Source organism: Acipenser ruthenus, chromosome 48 (genome assembly GCF_902713425.1).
Source record: "Acipenser ruthenus chromosome 48, fAciRut3.2 maternal haplotype, whole genome shotgun sequence".
NCBI lineage: Eukaryota > Metazoa > Chordata > Actinopteri > Acipenseriformes > Acipenseridae > Acipenser > Acipenser ruthenus.
In genome coordinates this window covers 934,397-955,149 of record NC_081236.1, presented here as the reverse complement: position 1 = coordinate 955,149, position 20,753 = coordinate 934,397, and the positions used below count along the sequence as shown (strand labels likewise).

Genomic DNA, 20,753 nt, shown 5'->3' with positions numbered 1-20,753 from the left:
CTCATTTGGTTCTCCTGACGTAGATTAGTATTTCCTTTATGAAATCTTTTTTTTAAAAAAAATTTTTTCACCTTCTGTGTACGGTATGCGCGAGTGGCTGCCTCGGGAGCTAATTAATTTAATTTAGCCTTTTTAAAAATGTATTTATTTACTTTTTCAGTCAAACCTGCCAGAAACTTCACACACTCGCAAAGAGTCCTCAGCCCTTACAGAAAAAAAAAATAATAATAAATCTGTCAGGTGTCTGTTGTAATTCCAGTGAACCCTTTACTTCAATCATTGGCAGCCAACACAATGTTTTCGGAACAAATATTGCACAGTGGCCTTGATACCGTGACACATGCTGGTATGCTACCATGGCCCTGCGTGTTTATACAATGCATTTACTGTAGTTTATCATGGTTTACCATGTTAACAATATGCTTTACTATACCTATCTGCTTTACAATGCTTCCCTAAGCTTTACCATACCTCTCTGTGCTTTACAATGCTTCCCTATGCTTTACCATACCTATCTGTGCTTTACAATGCTTCCCTATGCTTTACCAGACCTCTCTGTGTTTTACAATGCTTCCCTATGCTTTACCAGACCTCTCTGTGCTTTACAATGCTTCCCTATGCTTTACCATACCTCTCTGTGCTTTACAATGCTTCCCTGTGCTTTACCATACCTCTCTGTACTTTACAATGCTTCCCTGTGCTTTACCATGCTTTCACTGTGCTTTATCACACTTTGCTGTACTTTTACTACAGGAAACATTTATAAGGGTAGCAGCAAAAGATATCGTCACCAGACTGAGAAATGAGAAGAACCACAGGCACTTCATGCAACGCTTTACCTGCAATGAAAAAAACAAAGCAGTCCAAATTTAGTCTGGATGCATCACGCTTGTAGTTGCCCGGTTCTGTCACTCTGTCATGCTTCGTGTCTTAGTGTCTATTGTATATATATATATATATATATATATATTTTAAAACAGCCAGTGCTATGAGTGCCTCTGCTTTGTTTCAGAGCCGCTCGGAGCCAGCTCTGAATGGGGCCGACATCACTTCCTGTGCGGAAAGACCCTCGCGACAGGACCAGCACTCCACACTGAAGCACTTCCAGGTCAGGGGGCTCCTTCGAATGTTAATCACTGAACTCCATGGGGTCTGCAGCTCTGGCCAAAAGTTTAGCATCTCCCTCTATATCGAATGAACTCCTTCATAAAGTCGAATGAAACTTGCTGAATAATGTGAACATATTGAATCGCACACCGCTTTGTATAGTTTTACTTTCCAGACCCTGAACGAAAAACTGACAAAAAAATGCGACATTTCCAAATCTAACACAAAATACTACTGTACTACTATTATGGCTTCCGGTGTAGACTTCTGCGAGATCATTTTGTAGTTCCTTTGATTACATGATGTTAAATAAAAGATCTAAAGTATGTTCATATACAGTACTGTGCAAAAGTTTTAGGCAGGTGTGAAAAAATGCTGTAAAGTAAGAATGCTTTCAAAAATAGACATGTTAATAGATTATATTTATCAATTAACTAAATGCAAAGTGAGTGAACAGAAGAAAAATCTAAATCAAATCCATATTTGGTGTGACCACCCTTTGCCTTCAAAACAGCATCAATTCTTCTAGGTACACTTGCACAAAGTCAGGGATTTTGTAGGCATATAGTCAGGTGTATGATTAAACAATTATACCAAACAGGTGCTAATGATCATCAATTCAATATGTAGGTTGAAACACAATCATTAACTGAAACAGAAATAGCTGTGTAGGAGGAATAAAACTGGGTGAGGAACAGCCAAACTCAGCTAACAAGGTGAGGTTGCTGAAGACAGTTTACTGTCAAAAGTCATACACCATGGCAAGACTGAGCACAGCAACAAGACACAAGGTAGTTATACTGCATCAGCAAGGTCTCTCCCAGGCAGAAATTTCAAGGCAGGCAGGGGTTTTCAGATGTGCTGTCCAAGCTCTTTTGAAGAAGCACAAAGAAACGGGCAACGTTGAGGACCGTAGACGCAGTCGTCGGCCAAGGAAACTTACTGCAGCAGATGAAAGACACATCATGCTTACTTCCCTTCGCAATTGGAAGATGTCCAGCAGTGCCATCAGCTCAGAACTGGCAGAAAACAGTGGGACCCTGGTACACCCATCTACTGTCTGGAGAAGTCTGGTCAGAAGTGGCCTTCATGGAAGACTTGCAGCCAAAAAGCCACACCTCCGACGTGGAAACAAGGCCAAGCGACTCAACTATGCACGAAAACACAGGAACTGGGGTGCAGAAAAATGGCAGCAGGTGCTCTGGACTGATGAGTCAAAATGTGAAATATTTGGCTGTAGCAGAAGGCAATTTGTTCGCCGATGGGCTGGAGAGCGGTACACGAATGAGTGTCTGCAGGCAACAGTGAAGCATGGTGGAGGTTCCTTACAAGTTTGGGGCTGCATTTCTGCAAATGGAGTTGGGGATTTGGTCAGAATTAATGGTCTCCTCAATGCTGAGAAGTACAGGCAGATACTTATCCATCATGCAATACCATCAGGGAGGCATCTGATTGGCCCCAAATTTATTCTGCAGCATGACAACGACCCCAAACATACAGCGAAAATCATTAAGAACTATCTTCAGCGTAAAGAAGAACAAGGAGTCCTGGAAGTGATGGTATGGCCCCCACAGAGCCCTGATCTCAACATCATCCAGTCTGTCTGGGATTACATGAAGAGAGAGAAGCAACTGAGGCTGCCTAAATCCACAGAAGAACTGTGGTTAGTTCTCCAAGATGTTTGGGCCAACCTACCTGCCGAGTTCCTTCAAAAACTGTGTGCAAGTGTACCTAGAAGAATTGATGCTGTTTTGAAGGCAAAGGGTGGTCACACCAAATATAGATTTGATGTAGATTTTTCTTCTGTTCACTCACTTTGCATTTTGTTAATTGATAAATATAAACTATTAACATGTCTATTTTTGAAAGCATTCTTACTTTACAGCATTTTTTCACACCTGCCTAAAACTTTTGCACAGTACTGTAGTTTTTTTTTTTTTTTTTTCAGTCCTAAAAATCTAGGTGATGCAAAACTTTTGGCCAGTTGAAGGCACACAATAGAATTCAGTGCCTGTTGTTCAAAACGGTTTCTTCTTAAAATACATTTTTGAGAGCGACTCGAGTATCACGAGGAGGAAACTGACCATTTGGACGACCGGATCCGACCTGTCAGTAAATTTTAAGCCCTGTTGTTTCCTGCACCTCCTCGTTGCTAAAAAAAAAAAAGAAAGTTAGCTTAAAAATGGTTAAATCATTAAATAAGACACCCTCTCTGGCATTTCACATCATTTTACAGACAGAAACCAGCTAGAGAGGGTTGGTTTTCATGATTAAAATCTCGGATTTGAATCATTTCGGGTCGATCTGTCATTGCCTGGCTCAATTAAATAGTGGACACTGAGTCCCATATAAAGTAAAAGCACAGCACTCTGAAATAGTGCAAAAGCATAAGTAAGCATTGCAAAGCACATTCAAAAAAACAAAAAAAAAAACATGCCAAACCATGGTAAGCTATAGTAAACGAATACTACAACCAGGGCAAATTTACCAGGGTAAACTTTTATAAAAGGGGTTTATAAGTTTAGATATCAGAGTTTGTGTGTCCTGCACTTTTTGGTGCAACTTGAACATTAAACATCACAATGCTGCTGTATTCAGCTTGTGTGGATAGGGTAGAAGTCTCACCCGAGTCTGTAGGGTTACTGTTAGAAATCGTTCATGCAGCTACAAGGAAGGCACAAAATTTGTATCACAATTTATTTTGCTCCTTCATGAGGGGGGTTCTGAACCCCAGGACTGGGTGCAGCAGCAGCAGCAGCCGGGCTAGTGTGAGATTGTAACCCTGCTCAAACTCCTGGCTCCTGATCATTTCAATATTAATAATAATAACAGACTTCATTGAGGGGAGCTCTGAACCCCCAGGACTGGGTGCAGCAGCAGCAGCAGCAGGGCTAGTGTGAGTTTGTAACCCTGCTCAAACTCCTGGCTCCTGATCATTTCAATATTAATAATAATAACAGACTTCATTGAGGGGAGCTCTGAACCCCCAGGACTGGGTGCAGCAGCAGCAGCAGCAGGGCTAGTGTGAGTTTGTAACCCTGCTCAAACTCCTGGCTCCTGATCATTTCAATATTAATAATAATAACAGACTTCATTGAGGGGAGCTCTGAACCCCCAGGACTGGGTGCAGCAGCAGCAGCAGCAGGGCTAGTGTGAGTTTGTAACCCTGCTCAAACTCCTGGCTCCTGATCATTTCAATATTAATAATAATAACAGACTTCATTGAGGTGAGCTCTGAACCCCAGGACTGGGTGCAGCAGCAGCAGCAGCAGGGCTAGTGTGAGTTTGTAACCCTGCTCAAACTCCTGGCTCCTGATCATTTCAATATTAATAATAATAACAGACTTCATTGAGGGGAGCTCTGAGCCTCAGGGCTGGGTGCAGCAGCAGCAGGGCTAGTGTGAGTTTGTAACCCTGCTCAAACTCCTGGCTCCTGATCATTTCAATATTAATAATAATAACAGACTTCATTGAGGGGAGCTCTGAACCCCAAGACTAGGTGCAGCAGCCTTAGAATAACATTATAACAGTTTGATTTTCCTTTCACAAAAAATGCTGCAAACTGTATTTAGGTCTAAAGATAAATGTAGCCTCTGTCCCTTATAAAATAACCCTTGGTAAATACGGTGTGTGCTTTTTGGCCCCATGGACCGCTATGTAGCAGGTAGGCTTGCTCGATACCAGGAGGTTCAAATCCCGGCTCAGCCACTGACTCCCTGTGTGTGACCCTGAGCGAGTCACTGAACCTCCCTGTGCTCCGTCCTTCGGATGAGACGTAAAACAAACAAGCTCCTATTGGAAGTGACTCTGCAGCAGCAGTTGTGATTCATAGTTCACTCACTAGTCTTTGTATGTGGCTTTGCTAAATTACGAATTATTATTAATAATAATAATAATAATAATAATAATAATAATAATAATGCTGTATGAGTTATTAAATATCTCCTAACCCTTAATAGAGCTCAGTAGATCTACTAAGTGCTGCTAATTAGTAGACATTTACAGCATACCTATTAAAGTTGGTCTTAAAACTGCCTTCTAATGAGTAGACTTATCATCTATAACTATTAAACACCCAATCGTGCTGGACTTGACATTGAAAAAGACTTCTAGTGGAAACATTTGTCATTAACTAGTAAACTATTATCTAGTCAGTTTACAGCCCAATCTATCGAGCACGCTTAAACCCAGTTTTCTGTAGTTTTTTTTGTTCTATTTTTTTTTTCTTCCGATTTTACAATCTGGGAGGCTGGCAGGCTGCAGACCACCTCCTTCCAAAACTGAACAAAGTTGATCCAAAAAAAAAGCAAGAGAGAGAGAGAGAGAGAGAGAGGTCAGGGGGAAACACAGAATCCAAAAGTGGTTTCCATGGCAATGTGTTAGCAGTCTCCGGTTTACAGAGAGAGAGGGAGAGAGAGAGAGAGAGAGAGAGACTGCAGTGTACTGGGAGAGAAAGACAACAACACGCATACAAAAAAGTCAAGACTGAAAAGGCTCGAGAAAATTCCAGCCCCCCCCCCCCTCTCTCTCCCCCCCCTTGCTCTGTAGTGGCGCAGCTCTCTCTGTCTCTCTCACACTCTAGTGAAACCCAGCTACTGGTTTTTCATTTGAGTTGGGGGGAGGTGGGGGCTATACGAGGGGAGTTTCACTGGACAGCCTGATTGTTTAACCCTTGTCTATACCTCATGCCTGCATTAAAGCTACAGGGTGTCGCCCTGCTCAGACTGTTCAGTTTTTCAATCCACAATCATGAGGCTGCATCGCAGGGCACAGCCACGCGGAAACAATCAGACAGAACGTCTTGCTTTGAAACAGCGAAACGGGAAGAAGGGAAAACATTGAAAAATAAATACTGTAAATTAGAGATTTAAAGTGCTTATCAATAACGGCGCTGTTTATAAAGTGGAATAAAGCATAGCTGGTCCCCTCCTCAGCTCTAACCACTAGAGCCACACTGCTTCCCTCTCTCCCAGTCCCTCCTCAGCTCCACTAGAGCCACACTGCTTCCCTCCCTCCCAGTCCCTCCTCAGCTCCACTAGAGCCACACTGCTTCCCTCCCTCCCAGTCCCTCCTCAGCTCCACTAGAGCCACACTGCTTCCCTCCCTCCCAGTCCCTCCTCAGCTCCACTAGAGCCACACTGCTTCCCTCCCTCCTGCTTTATATTTTTTTATTGCGGCAAATGAGACTGGGCTATTCATGCAGCAGGAACATTAGAAGCTATAAATGACGTCATCAAACTCTGTCACAGTTTAGGAAGCTGTAGCTATGTCACACAGAACAAAAACAAACAAACAAACAAACAAAAAACAAAAAAACTCGACATTTGGAAACACACAAAAAAAAAAAAAAAAAACTGCAATGACAAACGCTTTGGCTAAAAGTCTTGTCAAAACGTAGTGCCGTGGGAGTGTGTTCAGTTAAAATGCTTCTGTAAAGTGAGCAGCCTGTCTAGATTTCACTACCCTTTGAGGAAAGCAAAGTCTAGCTTCTGTAGTCCTTCCTCCTTCCTAGTTCTCTCATTTCGGTAAAAGCAGTGCACTCCCTCCCCTCACTGTTTGTTTCTCTCCCACACTCCAGATGACAGGCATTCTTCTCTCTCTTCACTAACTCCACTTTAGGATGTGACTCATCTTTCCATTCTATCCCTGCTTCCCCTCTTGCCTCTAGATTAAAAGACTGCATTCTTCTTTCATCTCTCTCTCTCTCTCTCTCTCTCTCTCTAATTTGAGGAGCAGTGCATCCCTTCTCTGCTCTGTCTCTCTCTGTCTAATTTAGGGAATGGTGCATCCCTCTCTCTCTCTCTCCCGCTACTCTCTCTCTCTCTCTGTTAGGCTGAGCTGGCATCGTTCCTGTTTGTTTTCAGCCATTTTGGGCTGCAGACACTGAAAGAAACTGCTAAATGGCTGCCTCTCTCCTCTGAGGCCGGAGATCTCGTTCCTCCTGCAACTCTTCCACCGAGCAGAAAAAAAAAATATTTATTTCAGTCAGTCAGCCTCTCAGTCAGTCAGTCAGTCAGGCGGTCGGTTAGTTCTCACTGTACTGTGCGTTCCTCTATTAGGATAACGACAGGAGTATCTGAGATGCTGCTTCAGCTAAAGCAAGGTACGTAGTCTTGCTGTTTACCCACTTGCTGCTACAGAGAAGAGACAGGGTTCAGCCGTGGGCCTGGTCTGATTTGACTAAACAAACACACATTTGTAACAGGGGCTTTTCTTAAATGGTCATGAGGCATCCCTGTGCTTCAAAAGCTGCTGTTGTTTTAATCTTATGCAGGACTGTATATATATATATATCTTTTTTTAAAACAATAATTTTTTTTTTTTTTTTTCAAATGGAACATTTTTATTTTTTTAAATCTTAACATGATAGTTATTACATGATCTATCTTGCCCGATTTTATCTTTTCTCATGTTTTGAGTTTAAAATATCTTGTTAAGCATTGCCAAAAAAAACAAAAAAAAAACAGTACTTCGCCCGTAAGTTTAAAAGCCCATTCATAAGACGGTCACCAATACTTGAAATATTTACACTAAGCAAACATATTTTGAACTGCAAAAGGTATTTTGTGAAGATTGTCCTGGACAAAAAAAAAAAACAGATTCGTTTCATGAAATATAAACCTCTATTCTTCAAAACTTTACAATAACTTTGTGAACGGGGTCCTTTACCTGTTACCGTGGCAAGAGATACAATTATTATGGTCTGTCCTGTTTGAACCTGGACATCATCGATCGTGTCTGTGCAATCTGCGGATGACACACTGTTACATCACCAGGCTCTGCTCTGAACACACACAGTCAGTCTGCTGTTCTCTTAATTTAAAACTCAGGACGCTGCCAAGGACATTTCTTCCCCAAGCTTTTATGCTCTTTGTTTGTCTCTTACAGGGAGAAAAACAAATATATAATCCATCTGTTTTGCGTTTTAATATCTGAAAAGAAGTGAAAAATATTACGTCAGGTTTCCTCCGAACATTTCGATTTTACTGATCCGCCTCTGCCAGAAGGAAAGCTGACATCTGGCCAAAACGTTTAGCATCACCCTCTATGGAATGAACACATTTTGCTTCATAAAGTCGAGTGAGACCTGCTGAATAATGTTACGCTAACACATTGAATTACACGCAGCTTTGTAGCTTTCCATATGCTTAATGAAAACAACAAATTAAAATTTCGAAATCTAACATGAAATACAACTATTATGGCTTCCCGTAGACTTTTGCAATATCCTAATAATAATAATAATAATAATAATAATAATAATAAAGATTTGTGTTTAGGGATGAGTACAAGTACTCTAAAATTCAAGTACTGTAAATAAAATCCTTACTTGAGTACTCGAAAAAAAAAAAATGAATACATTACTTAGCAGCAGCCGATTCAATTAATTTGCAAAGCGATTGCACGATGCGCTGTCTGCAACCAGGAGATGAGGAGCTGAGAAAGTCCATCGTTGCCACTGGCAGCACCAGCGGGGAGAGACGCAGAGAGAGCTGGCGCAACGCCAGCATGAATACAAATGGAAAATCAATAACCTGCTACTTACACTCCTGTCGATGGGCTAGTATTCTGGTACTAGAGTATGTTTTTGCAGTAAAAACTATCTAACCACCTGGGATTGGGAAATTGTGCTGGATTATACAGCTTGCTGGTTTACAGTGGTGTTGGTCATACCTGCAGAAGATAAATGCATCAATTGCAGGAGGCTCGGGGGTGCGGTGGTTAGAGAAAGGGGCTCGATACCAGGAGGTTCAAATCCCGGCTCAGCCACTGACTCACTGTGTGTGACCCTGAGCGAGTCACTGAACCTCCTTGTGCTCCGTCCTTCGGATGAGACGTCAAACAAACGAGCTCCTATTGGAAGTGACTCTGCAGCAGCCACTGACTCACTGTGTGTGTGACCCTGAGCAAGTCACCGAACCTCCTTGTGCTCCGTCCTTCGGATGAGACGTCAAACAAACGAGCTCCTATTGGAAGTGACTCTGCAGCAGCCACTGACTCCCTGTGTGTGTGTGACCCTGAACAAGTCACTGAACCTCCTTGTGCTCCGTCCTTCGGATGAGACATCAAACAAACGAGCTCCTATTGGAAGTGACTCTGCAGCAGCAGCAGCAGCAGTTGTTGATGCAGAGTTCACCCCCCTAGTCTCTGTAAATCGCTTTGGATAAACGCGTCTGCTAAACGACTCATTAATAACAACAACAACATAAAAATAAACAATGCTACAGAACATACAGTAGAAGTACTGTCAGGTACTGTTATTCTGCTCTTCCACAAATTTCTCCCTGTCTTCTGCGGATTAAACTTTGAATCTGCAGGCTGTTCTTATTTGTTTTGGCATTGACGGGTGTTTTGTTGTGTTCATGTACTGGTGGTAGAATATTTTTTTTATTTTTTATTTTTTAGGAGTTTTATCATCAATTTTATTCTACACAGGTCTCGCACCATAACCTAATCTTATTAGTCTTGCGCCACCACAGCGTGTAGTAAGACTGTGAAACACAGACGTTTATGGGGAAATTATCGCTCACCAGGTATAATATTAATAATAATAATAATAATAATAATAATAATAATAATAATAATAATACGCAGAAATAGTCTGTGAAAAAAAACAGAGCTCCCAAGAAACACATCATGGAAAACTGGCTGAGATGAATACAGAACGACGTCACAAGAGAGAGTGGAGATCTGTTCAAACAGACTTTGTTTTTGAAGACGAGTGAAGGGGGGGGGGGGTGTAATGGATCTTTCCGGCAGTGAGTGTGTGTGTGAGCGTGAGTCTGTAAGTGTGTGTGTGTGTCTCTGTGTAGGCATGAATCTGTGTTTGTGTGCGGGAGTCTGTAAGTGTGTGTGTGAGTCTGTGTGCGTGTGTGTGTGAGTGTGTGTGTGAGAGAGAGAGACAGCATGAGTCTGTGTGTGTGTGTGTGTTTCCACACAGGACTGATCCTCCTCTACAATAACAGTGCTGACCTAGTTTTCTCTTGTTAGGGGCTTCGGAGCGAGGCGCTGGAATTTTACAGAGTCCTGCTTACTGTGTTCGGCAGAAAAGGGGAAGCAGATTAGAGAGGCAGGCAGGCAGGCAGCGGAATAAGAAAATCAGGCTTTTTATTTTCTGTGGGAAGTATCCATCCAATGCATTCCTCTCTGACCACACTGCACCACACAGTACAATGCAATACGACAGAGAGACAGCTGTTCAGACAGTTAAGCTGTAACGTCCTTAGTTTTTGGCAAAAGATCCCAACCTCCCTAAAATAATGCGGCTAATTCTATAGGGTGATGCAAAACTTTTGGCCGTAGCTGTTGTTCCCCTTTTCTTCACTTGAATTTGTATTTTAATTGCAGATTCTACAAGTTCCACGCAACAGTTTTGGGAAGCTCAGATTGCTATTCCTGATATCGTCTTGCTGTGCTTGCTGTGTCAGACTCACGCCCATGATAGGGAGGATTTTGGTTATCATCACTTCCGTTCATATTGTTAAAACAGACTGTGGATCTATCGCTCTCGAAATCCCTGTGTTTCCACCCCACTTATTAATAACCCGCCAATTAACTTCACTAAAATAAAAATAAAAATAAATAACATCGTGAAAAACGAGGTCCTCAAAAAGGTTTTTACAATTTAGTAAAATTGGAGTTATTAAAATAGAATCATGTGGCAGCTGGATACAAGTCAGAAATTATTATTATTATTATTTTTTTTTTAATGACGAGTCATCTCAAGCTGGTAGCTGTTGGGGGTCTGTGTGAAACTAGTTCTGCTGGCCTTGGCTCAGATCAAGTGTCCACATCAGAAGAAACACCATCCCACTGGCAGCAACGGTTTGTAAGGAGTCTTCACGATGGACCAAGGACTAGCCACTGACCCTCCAAGCCACTGACCCTCCGGCTGACTGAGGCACACTGATCTAAGGCGTAAGCAGGGTTGTGGAGACTCGCACTGGCTCTGCGCATGCTACATCTCTCAGTGAGCTACAGCTTAGCTTGTTATTATTTATTTCTTAGCAGATGCCCTTATCCAGGGCGACTTACAATTGTTACAAGATATCACATTATTTTTACATACAATTACCCATTTATACAGTTGGGTTTTTACTGGAGCAATCTAGGTAAAGTACCTTGCTCAAGGGTACAGCAGCAGTGTCCCCCACCTGGGATTGAACCCATGCCCCTCCGGTCAAGAATCCAGAGCCCTAACCACTACTCCACACTGCAACCCTGTTTTAAATAGTTTAACTGAACCAATTAAACCTCCATCCAGACACTAAATAAGTCAATATTTTGGATTTCACTCCGTTAACCTGGGAGTGATGAACAGCCTTTCACACATCGATTGGCCACCTTTGTGCCAGTGCCACCAATAAATACAACCACCTTAATAACTTTTAAAAAGTATTATGAATAATTAATTGGGAGGCTTGGTGGTCCAGTGGCTAAAGGAAATGGCTTGTGAACAGGAGGTTCCCGGTTCTAATCCCCGCTCAGCCACTGACTCCCTGTGTGTGCAAACCTGAGCAAGTCACTTAACTGTGCTTCGGATGAGACGCAAAACCGAGGTCATGTTGTAAGTGACTCTGCAGCAGCAGCAGTTGTTGATGAAGCATAATTCACCCCCTAGTCTCTGTAAGTCGCTTTGGATAAAAACGTCTCATAATAATTATTTCTGTTATTTTTTTTTTTTTTTTAATTGGCAGGTTTCGGGGCAACAACATGGTGTCCATGGCAGAGGCCTTGGACTCTGGCCACCCCAGCGCCCTCCTCTCGCACCTGAACAACCAGCGCACGTGTGGCGGACTGTTCTGTGACATCACACTCATCGTGGGGGAATCCAAGTTCAGGGCTCACCAGAACATCCTGTCTGCCTGCAGCCTGTACTTCAAAGAGCTGTTCTCCTCCTCCTCCTCTCCTCTTCCTCCTCCTCGTCACGCCCCCCTCCACAGCGAGCGAGTTCTTGAGTTGCCGGAGCTGAAGCCGGATATTTTCGCGGACGTCTTGGATTACGTATACACCTCCAGGGTCTACCTCCGCGGTTTCAAGCGTACCAAGGAGCTTGCCAAAGCCGGGAAGAGGCTGGGGATCCCATTCCTGGAGAACATAGCGGAGGAACAGGGAAGCAAATCCAGCAAGATAGGCATCAAAGCAGCCGGCGATACGACCACAACAGCTCAGCCCTCGGACCTCCCCTGCAACTTTACACCAAGGTTTCTCGGGGGAAACGAGCAGCAAGTGTCTTCATACGCCGGGCCGGAGGACTCCGCAAGCGCACAGTGGAGGATGGCGGCCTCAGCATCAGTGCAGCAACTCAACCCCAGGGCTGGGCTTCAATCTCCATCTCCCGTGGACCTGACGGCCCCAGCCAGGAAGGACTCTGAGTCGCACCAATCTTCTTCCCCCATTGCTCAGTTCCAAAGTGTTTCACATTTACTTCCCCCCCAGGGCACTGTACCGACTTTTCCCGCCACGGGCCTTCAGCCCTTGCCTCCAGAGACAACCACTCCCAGGACAGCGAGAGACACAGGCCGCAGCCCCGCAGCCGCAAGCTACGCTGAAAACTTCGATTCCGAACGGTCTACCGCAGAAACGGCTAAGATACTGTTCACTCTGCGCACAGCTGCATTCAAAGGAATGGGTAATAACAGCGAAACGGCGGTCCGAAAAGCTGCCGATGACGCCGCGTCCGAAGACGGATTCACCACTGCAAATTCAACATCAGAAGGGCTGCTGCTGCTGCCGCCACCCGAGCATCTCGGCCCAACCCGTCCTTCCGTAAAGGGGTTCCTCTGCAGGGTGTGTAAGCGGTCTTTCAGCTCGGCCTCTTCCCTGAGCACTCACCTGAAACTGCACAGGGCCGAGAGGGCGCTGTCCTGCAGGCACTGCGGCAGAGCGTTCATCCACAACAAGAGGCTGCAGTCCCACGAGGCCGTCTGCAGAGAGGCGCCACAGAAGGGATCACCGGCTCCACTGGCGGCGGGCAGACCCAAGAAGCTCCTCCAAAGCTGCGAGCAAGGGGAAGAAGGGGAGGAGGAAACTGGGGAAGAGAAGGAGGAAGAGGAGGAGGAGGAGGAGGAGAGGAATCCTGAGCCAGAACCATCAGGTGCCAAGTCTTCCACCAACAAGAAGGGACGTGGTATTCCGGTACGCCCCCGGGGCTTCCAGAGGATGGACCTGCTTGCGGAGGAGGACCACTTTGTGAAAGTGGTGGACGGCCACATTATCTACTTCTGCACGGTCTGCGAACGCTCCTACATGACTCTGTCAAGCCTCAAGCGACACTCCAACGTGCACTCCTGGCGCAGGAAGTACCCGTGCCGATACTGCGAGAAGGTGTTCGCCCTGGCGGAGTACCGGACCAAGCACGAGGTGTGGCACACTGGGGAGAGGCGCTACCAGTGCATCTTCTGCTGGGAGGCCTTCGTCACTTACTACAACCTCAAGACACACCAGAAGTCTTCCCACGGCATCAACCCTGGCCTGATCAGCAGTGAGAAGACAGCCAACGGTGGCTACAAGCAGAAACTAAATGCCCTCAAACTCTACCGCTTGTTGCCCATGAGATCCCAGAAAAGGGCTTACAAAACATACAGCCAGGCCCTTTCTGAAAGCATTCTGCCTTCTCTGACAGCGCCTTTGGACAATGGCCTTCCTGAGTCTCCGGGTTCTGAGGGGTTATGCTCTCTGGGTCTGCACCCGGGGGGTGCTGGGGATTATATATTTCCGGCACCGCTGGACCCTGCCACTTTGGAACAAGGGGAAATAACAAACCCCACCGGTCCACACAACCAGTCTAGTCCTGCTATGCATGGGATAAGGGAGGGGGAGACGGTCGAGGAAGCAGCAAAAAGCCTGCTGGAAAGCAGAACAGGTTTTCCAAGCGAAGATGGTTCTGTCAACACGGTTATTGCGTACGGTCACCCCAAGCCCTCTGTGATCGTGCATGGCACAGCTGTCTCCTCCGTTATCGTGCACAGCAACCAGGTTGCATCGACGTCCACGAACAACTGCAGCAGCAGCAGCAGCTATCCGAGTCGTCGCCCCTCGTCCGAACCCTCAAAAGTCCCCCCACCCATCAAGAAACAGGTCCTGAAGGAATACATCCAGTCCCAGAAAAGAGCTTCCAGTGAGGAAACAGAAGAAGGGAGGAGAAGCGTAGGGGAAGACAAAAGATCACAGAAACCTTGCAAGAGCTCCGCCAACGGCAACAGCGTTACCTATGTGGCCAAGCCGGCGTACGTGGGAGCGTCTTCAGAGACCAGAGGCGGCGCCCCCTTGTGCCAGATCACTGTGCGCATCGGGGAGGAAGCCATCGTGAAGAGGAGCATCTCTGAAACGGACCTGATGAGGGACAAGGGTCCCCCTGCCAACAAGACCAAAAGAATGGACCTTCAGCACAAGGAGACGAACCAGCACCAGTACCAGCACCAACACCACAACAAGGAGACGAACCAGCATCAACACCAACACCAACACCTGCACCGCAACAAGGAGACAAACCAGCACCAACGCCAACACCTACATCTGCACCGCAACAAGGAGACAAACCAGGACCAACGCCAACACCTACACCACAACAAGAAGGCTGAACCAGAGAAGAATAAGAAGAAGAAGTGTAAAGCGAGCAGATTGAGGGAATACAATTTCCGCAGGGAGGTGAGGGAGGAGGAGAGCGACCAGGACGCTGAGGACAACCTCTGGCGGCCTTACTACACCTATAAGCCCAAGAGGAAGACCCTGCACGTTCAGAAAGTAAAAAAATCCAGCTGGAGGCGGAAACTCCGATACAAGCGCTCGCTGCGGCTGATGAAGAGGGCGGAAAAGCTCTTGGGCCGAAGCTTAGACGAGGGCGGCGACTGCAAGTCAAGCGCCGGTCTTCAGGATGAGCAAGGAGCGCCGGAAGAGGAGGAGGAGGAGGAGCAGGAGAAGTGCCAGATCTGTGAAGAAACCTTCCCGGATTTCCTCTCTCTGGAGAAACACGAGAGGAACCATCGGACGGGCAAGGCCTTCGAATGCCCCACCTGCGGCAGGCAATTTTCCACTGTGAAAAAACTGGACAAGCACGAGCTGACCCACCTGATGGAGTTCGTATGCTTGCGGTGTCAGGAGTCCTTCAGGAACAGGGCGCTCATGGAGGCGCATCAGAAGACGCACCAGGCTGAAAGCGAGAACCGTTTCCCCCCGGAGCGGGCGTTCGTGACCGAATCCAAAGAAACGGGCTACCCAGAGAAAAGTAACCTGCCCCGGCTAGGGAGAAGGCCGTCTGTCCGGCACACCTGCACCTCCTGTTCCAAAGTCTGCAAGACTGTAGCAGCACTGGGGAGGCACATGAAAAGGCACGAGGCAGAGAGAGAAGATTCAGCAGAGCCTGGACCTGAACTGTATCCCACAGCAGCAGCAGAAGCAGAAGCAGAAGCAACAGACTTAGACCATGATTTAGAAGCAAACAGAGATCAGGCTAAATCTATCCCTGTTATTAATTACACCACATCAGCAGCAGACGAGACAAGCGAAGGCCTGGCCGACGTGAGCAGTTACGAGCCTCAATATGACAACCCGGGAAAAACTCAGATTGAGTCTGACCAGGCAACGCTGACACAGCTGTCTGAAATATCTTCCAATAATGAACAAGTAGTCCTGGAAAATCCTGGCTCAAGTCCACTGGGAAGCAAGATTGTTCCCCCACCTGGGAGCCCGGAAGCTGCAGCTCCAGCCAGGGCTGAGGTTCCCAGTGGTTCGGTCCAGAGTGTTCTGGTTCTGAACAGCAGAGACAGTTTGGACTCTTGTCAGCAGCAGGAGGCTGTGACGTCTTACAGGGCCATAAGAAGCCCGGTTGGACAGCCTCAGGGACCACTGCTGATAACTGGGACCACAGAACACTGTGAGCCAGGGCTGCGTTCTCAGAGTTATAACCGCCAAGATGAGTGCACAGATCACCAGTGCCATACAGGCAGTGCTACACCAAGACTCAATGGAACTGCAGAGGGAACAGTGAGATCAGATGAAGGAAACAATGCTCAGAACAATTACGAACAGGACACTGGCCCATACAGTTATCAAAGCACTCCGATGATGTCACACGCCGGAAGGGAGGACGATGATGGTCCCCAGAACCTGGTGATGTCACACGCAGGACCCAGCCCCCCTCCTCCTCCTCCGGAGCAAGCCGCGATGTCACGCACGAGAGATGAGGCTTCTGAACGCGGCGAAATGGAATCGCACGGGCAGGAAGAGCTTCCTGTGCGGGGGATGATGTCGCACGCAGGAATTGAGGCCCCTCTGTCTGCACAGGAACTGATGATGTCCCACCTAGCTAGAGAAGCTCTTCCTGCACCAGATCTGATGAGAACGCACATGGGAAGGGCTGCGGCTCCACAAGAACTGATGATGTCACGTAACGGGAGGTCGGAGGGGCTGGCAATGATGATGATGAGGGCGCCTCAGAAAGAGGAAAAGCCCCCGGCTACAGAATTCACTACGACTCAAACCACTGCAGGCACCGCTAACACTGCCACTGCTGTTGCACATGGACGTCTCATGCCACCGACCACCACTTCCAACAAGTGCCCCCATAAAAGGATCAAATCGCCAAGCCTGGGTGCAAACACTCTGGCGCAAGAACTGCTGAAGCCTCACTTGGGGCCTAACGCGACCGTCCGGGACGTGGCGAGGATGGCGCACGAAGGCCTGATTCCGCAGAACCTGATGATGCCCCGCGGAACCGGAGACAGCGTGCGCGCCGAGAACCCGCTCGCTCCCCACCAGTCCGAAGAGCTTCAAGACTCTGCTCCGCAGGACCTCCGCATGGCGACGACCTTTCCGGTTCAGGAGTTCCCTCTGCCTCTCCTGGCGCCCGCCGGCTGCCGATCCAGCAAAAAACACCAGGAAAGCCCCCTGCTCTCCTACCCAGCCGCTGCCATGCAGTTTGGCGACCTGGGCAAGATGTCTAGCGGTGATCTCGCAAAGCTGCCTTTTTACCCGGACCCCTACCAACTGCTCTATGGGCCCCAGCTCCTGGCGTACCCTTACAACCTGGCGGCTCTGCCCATGGCTTTGAACATGGTGGTCCCCAATGAAAAAGGGCAGCCTCTCCCATTCCTGCCGACCCTCTTCAGCTACGTGAACCCCTGTACGGGGCTCGTGCAGGAGCCCCACCTGGTAGCTAAATCGAGTAGGAGGGGCGACCACCGCGATGCCGTGAATCAGTAGGTGATGAAGAAGAGGACGGTGGCGGCAGAACTGCGTGCCTTCCTCTTCCTGCCACTGCTGTTCCGCCGCGAGAGACGGCGATCGGGAGTCCTGTCGGTCGACCCAGAGGGTGTTTGCGGTCTCTACCCATTCACACCCGCCACCTCTCTCCGTTTACCTCTCTGCCCTTATTTGTAGTAGTCTGTACAAGGTTTCTGCTCATATAAACTGTCCTTTTGAGGCACCTTATAGTTAACTGGGATTGTGTGTGCTTTTAGTTCAATCTGCTTCTCATAGTGATTGCAAAAATGATTTCACGGCTGTTCAGTTTTTTTTTTTTGTTCTTTTTCCCCAGAGAAAGTGAAAGGACTGTAACCCATTGTGTGTCCGACATCTCTATAGTGGGAGAGGTTCATCTTCTGTAGGCAAAAGAAAAAGGGTGTAGTGGCATCAAAATCCTACCTAAATCTCTCTTAGTAGCTTCACTCCATTCAACTGTTTCACCAAGGAAATTGATGGTGGCCAAATACAGGGTCCCAATGAAACAAGGGTAAGATGAAGCAGTCAGATGTGTTTGTCGTAATGGATTGCTACAGAAAACTCAGGCATTTGAATGGCGCGTAGTCTACATTAAGTGAAGAGAGACCGATTGATAAAGCACAGCTGCTCTTCCAAAAGCCTGCTGACAAAAGGTATCAAAAGATGGCGTCTGCTAAAATGATCAATCAGTTTAATAGAGATGCTACCCAACAGATTCCCATTCAGAAACTGTTAGATTTTCACTAGATACCTTATTTATATTATTAACTGATGTTGCACATGTTTGGTTGTTTTTTTTTAAAAAAGAAAAAAAGAAAATGGTTTACAGAAATAAATGCTGTTGGAAGGTTTGCAGACTGCACTAGTTCTAGACAGACTGGAATGTGCCTATTAGGTTTGGAATGGTTCATGACAGGCATTAAGCCTTAAAAACCAAGGAGCCAAAAAAAAAAAAATGCATTCCATAAAAACCGATCTCCAATAATGAAAAAAAAAAAATTATATTTTCACTCTACGGGAGGCATAGTTAGCACAGAAAAATTAGATATAGTTTGTACTTCAAAGAGTTTTTTTGTTTAATAATAGTTATTTTTTTTAGCTAGGATCCACATCGCAATTTGTACTGTTTCCAAACCGCAAAGGCAGCCGCAGTACGACTGGTATTGGTTCTACCAAATTAAATTAGTTACAAATGTTTATTTCATGTTTGCCAACCAAAAAAAAAAGAAAATGCAGTATTGCAGTCCTACTTCGTCAACCAAAAAAACTGAAATAAATAATAAATTCACGCCGCAAAAATCTCCAGTTGCGAAGCTGCGAAATGTAGATGCCACAGATATTTCTTGTTTATGGAAAATAGATATTCCAGTCTCAAAAATGTGTGCTTTAAAAGGAGTGCTGACCAAGGCTTTTAAAATCCCTTTTCTCATTAGCACTGGCAGTAGTTCTACCCCTGGTCATCCCCCTTTTTCTTCTGTTGATTCTGTGCATGTATTTTACGCTTCACTGTGCAACACGCAGAGATCTCAAGGACAGCGCTATAGATGCAACGCGGCTGCAGCTACTCCTGGATACCTAATCACGTCCTGTGCTGTAGGTCAAACTCACTCCAATGGTGACCTTGAGCTAGACACCAGGATGCAGCAGCTTATCGATAGCTTTGTATTTGAAATATGGGAATCACTTTAGTTTAGGTATCCGTTATAAGTGAGCATAAACACACACAAAAAAACACTGGCAAAAGTGTATAACTGTACTGCAAGAGCAGCAAAGCAACCCCATATAATTGGTGAGACAGCCACAGAAAGACAATCAGACCAGAAAAGTATATCTGTTATAACCGATTATAAACAACAGCGACAAAAAACCAAAAACAAACCAATGGCAAGTGTATAATAATAGTTCTTATTTCTAATCACATTCTGTAAGTGTTAATAACATAATTAATAACATGTTTTTAGATGGTTTGTAATCACTTATAACAGATACCTAAACTAAACTGAAACATTTACATATCCTGATTGAAAAAAAAAAAAGTGAAGGACCAACTCTCAACACAATAAAAGGGAGACCAATGATTGTAAAAAAACCCCCTCAATTTTAAACCCTTGGTTAGGACTCCAGTAGAGGTGTACTAGACAGAAAGTGCCATTTTGTAGTTTTTTAACTTTAGTTTTCATTCGACTTTATAAAGAGAAATGAGTTCATTCTGGAGGGGGGGAAGCAAAACTTTTGGCCACAGCTGTAGATTTTCTGGTATTACCCAGGATCAAAAAAACGATCAAAAAAAGACTGTGTACTCCTGCACAGAAGCACTACCAGGGTTACAGGGGCGGCCTGTCTCACAGATGTAACTTAATTTAATATTATTTGCTTTTGTTTGAAACCTATTCGTTTATCTTTGTGTTTACTCCAGGGGGATTCTGTTTTGAACCCAGGAAGGAATTTTCTGTTAACCCGTATAAAAATAAAACAGCCACAACAACAAGAAGAAAAACAAGAACAACTGTTCTTGTTAAGAGTTTTATCATTAAAAATGTTTTTTTTATTTTATTTTATATAAATCTCTTTTGCACTTGCTTCAAAATCGGGCCCCAAAAAATAGTTTGTTGAATTAATGTTTTGATTTCATTCTTGTATGTGTCAATACTGTACTTACTAATAGTTTTTTTTTATTTTAAAACTTTATTTTATGTTTATATATATATATTGTTTTTGTTATATATATATATATATATATATATATATATATATAACAAGTTTTAAAACTTTTTTTTAAGTATTAGTATGACATATTATATGTTATATATATATATATATATATATATATATATATATATATATATATATATATATGTTATGGTAAAAGTCATTATCTGGCAAATCTTATGCTTCACTGCTAAATGTCAACATTTACCAAGTGAATAGATTGCTTATTGGGAAAGGCACTTGGCTATTCTTGGGATTTACCGGTAAATGTCCACAGTAAAGCGTTATTGTGATTATTTACCACTTTACTTGGTAAATGTCGACATGTACCAGTAAATCTTGACAGCTGCCAATATTCAGACTTTTACAGTAACATGAATTCCCTTTTCCGTTGGGCTCTCTAATGTACATCAGCCACGCAGGCCGCATTCCAGATCTCTGTTTCCGCTGCCCAGCGTTACTCAGATATGTGTTACTAAAGAGTTATATTTACAACCTGCACTACGCTTGTCTTTGAATTCAGATCCTGGAAATTACCTTTTAAGCTCTCGGAATTACAGGCCAAAGCTATGTAAGAAAACAGACCGGCCTTACCCTGCCCTGGTTTTCTTTCTATCATCTACATTGTCAAAATATTCTGGACGGGGAAGCATATTAACGTCGCACAGTGCGCTGAAGCACCATGCAGTAATTCCCGTGCAACGCTAATATTCTTC

At 45.2% G+C, this 20,753-nt stretch overlaps 2 protein-coding genes across 4 annotated transcripts in view; one reads left to right on the top strand and one right to left on the bottom strand.

Annotated features, from left to right (window-relative positions):
- LOC117970976 (zinc finger and BTB domain-containing protein 38-like) overlaps window positions 1-18,344 on the top strand; it is a 21,292-nt gene extending 2,948 nt beyond the window's left edge. Inside the window, exons 2-3 of one of the 3 annotated variants that reach the window (XM_059014480.1) lie at window positions 1,013-1,108; window positions 11,805-18,344. In XM_059014480.1, coding sequence (XP_058870463.1) covers window positions 11,821-17,310 — 5,490 coding nt within the window. In that variant the 5' untranslated portion in view covers window positions 1,013-1,108; window positions 11,805-11,820 and the 3' untranslated portion in view covers window positions 17,311-18,344. Of the gene's footprint in view, window positions 1-1,012; window positions 1,109-6,478; window positions 7,211-11,804 lie in introns of those variants that run through there. The other 2 variants (XM_034918817.2, XM_059014479.1) reach the window with 2 other exon arrangements.
- Window positions 1-20,753, bottom strand: part of LOC117404437 (solute carrier family 35 member G3-like) — a 34,191-nt gene that overhangs the window by 7,737 nt on the left and 5,701 nt on the right. The window lies entirely within an intron of this gene.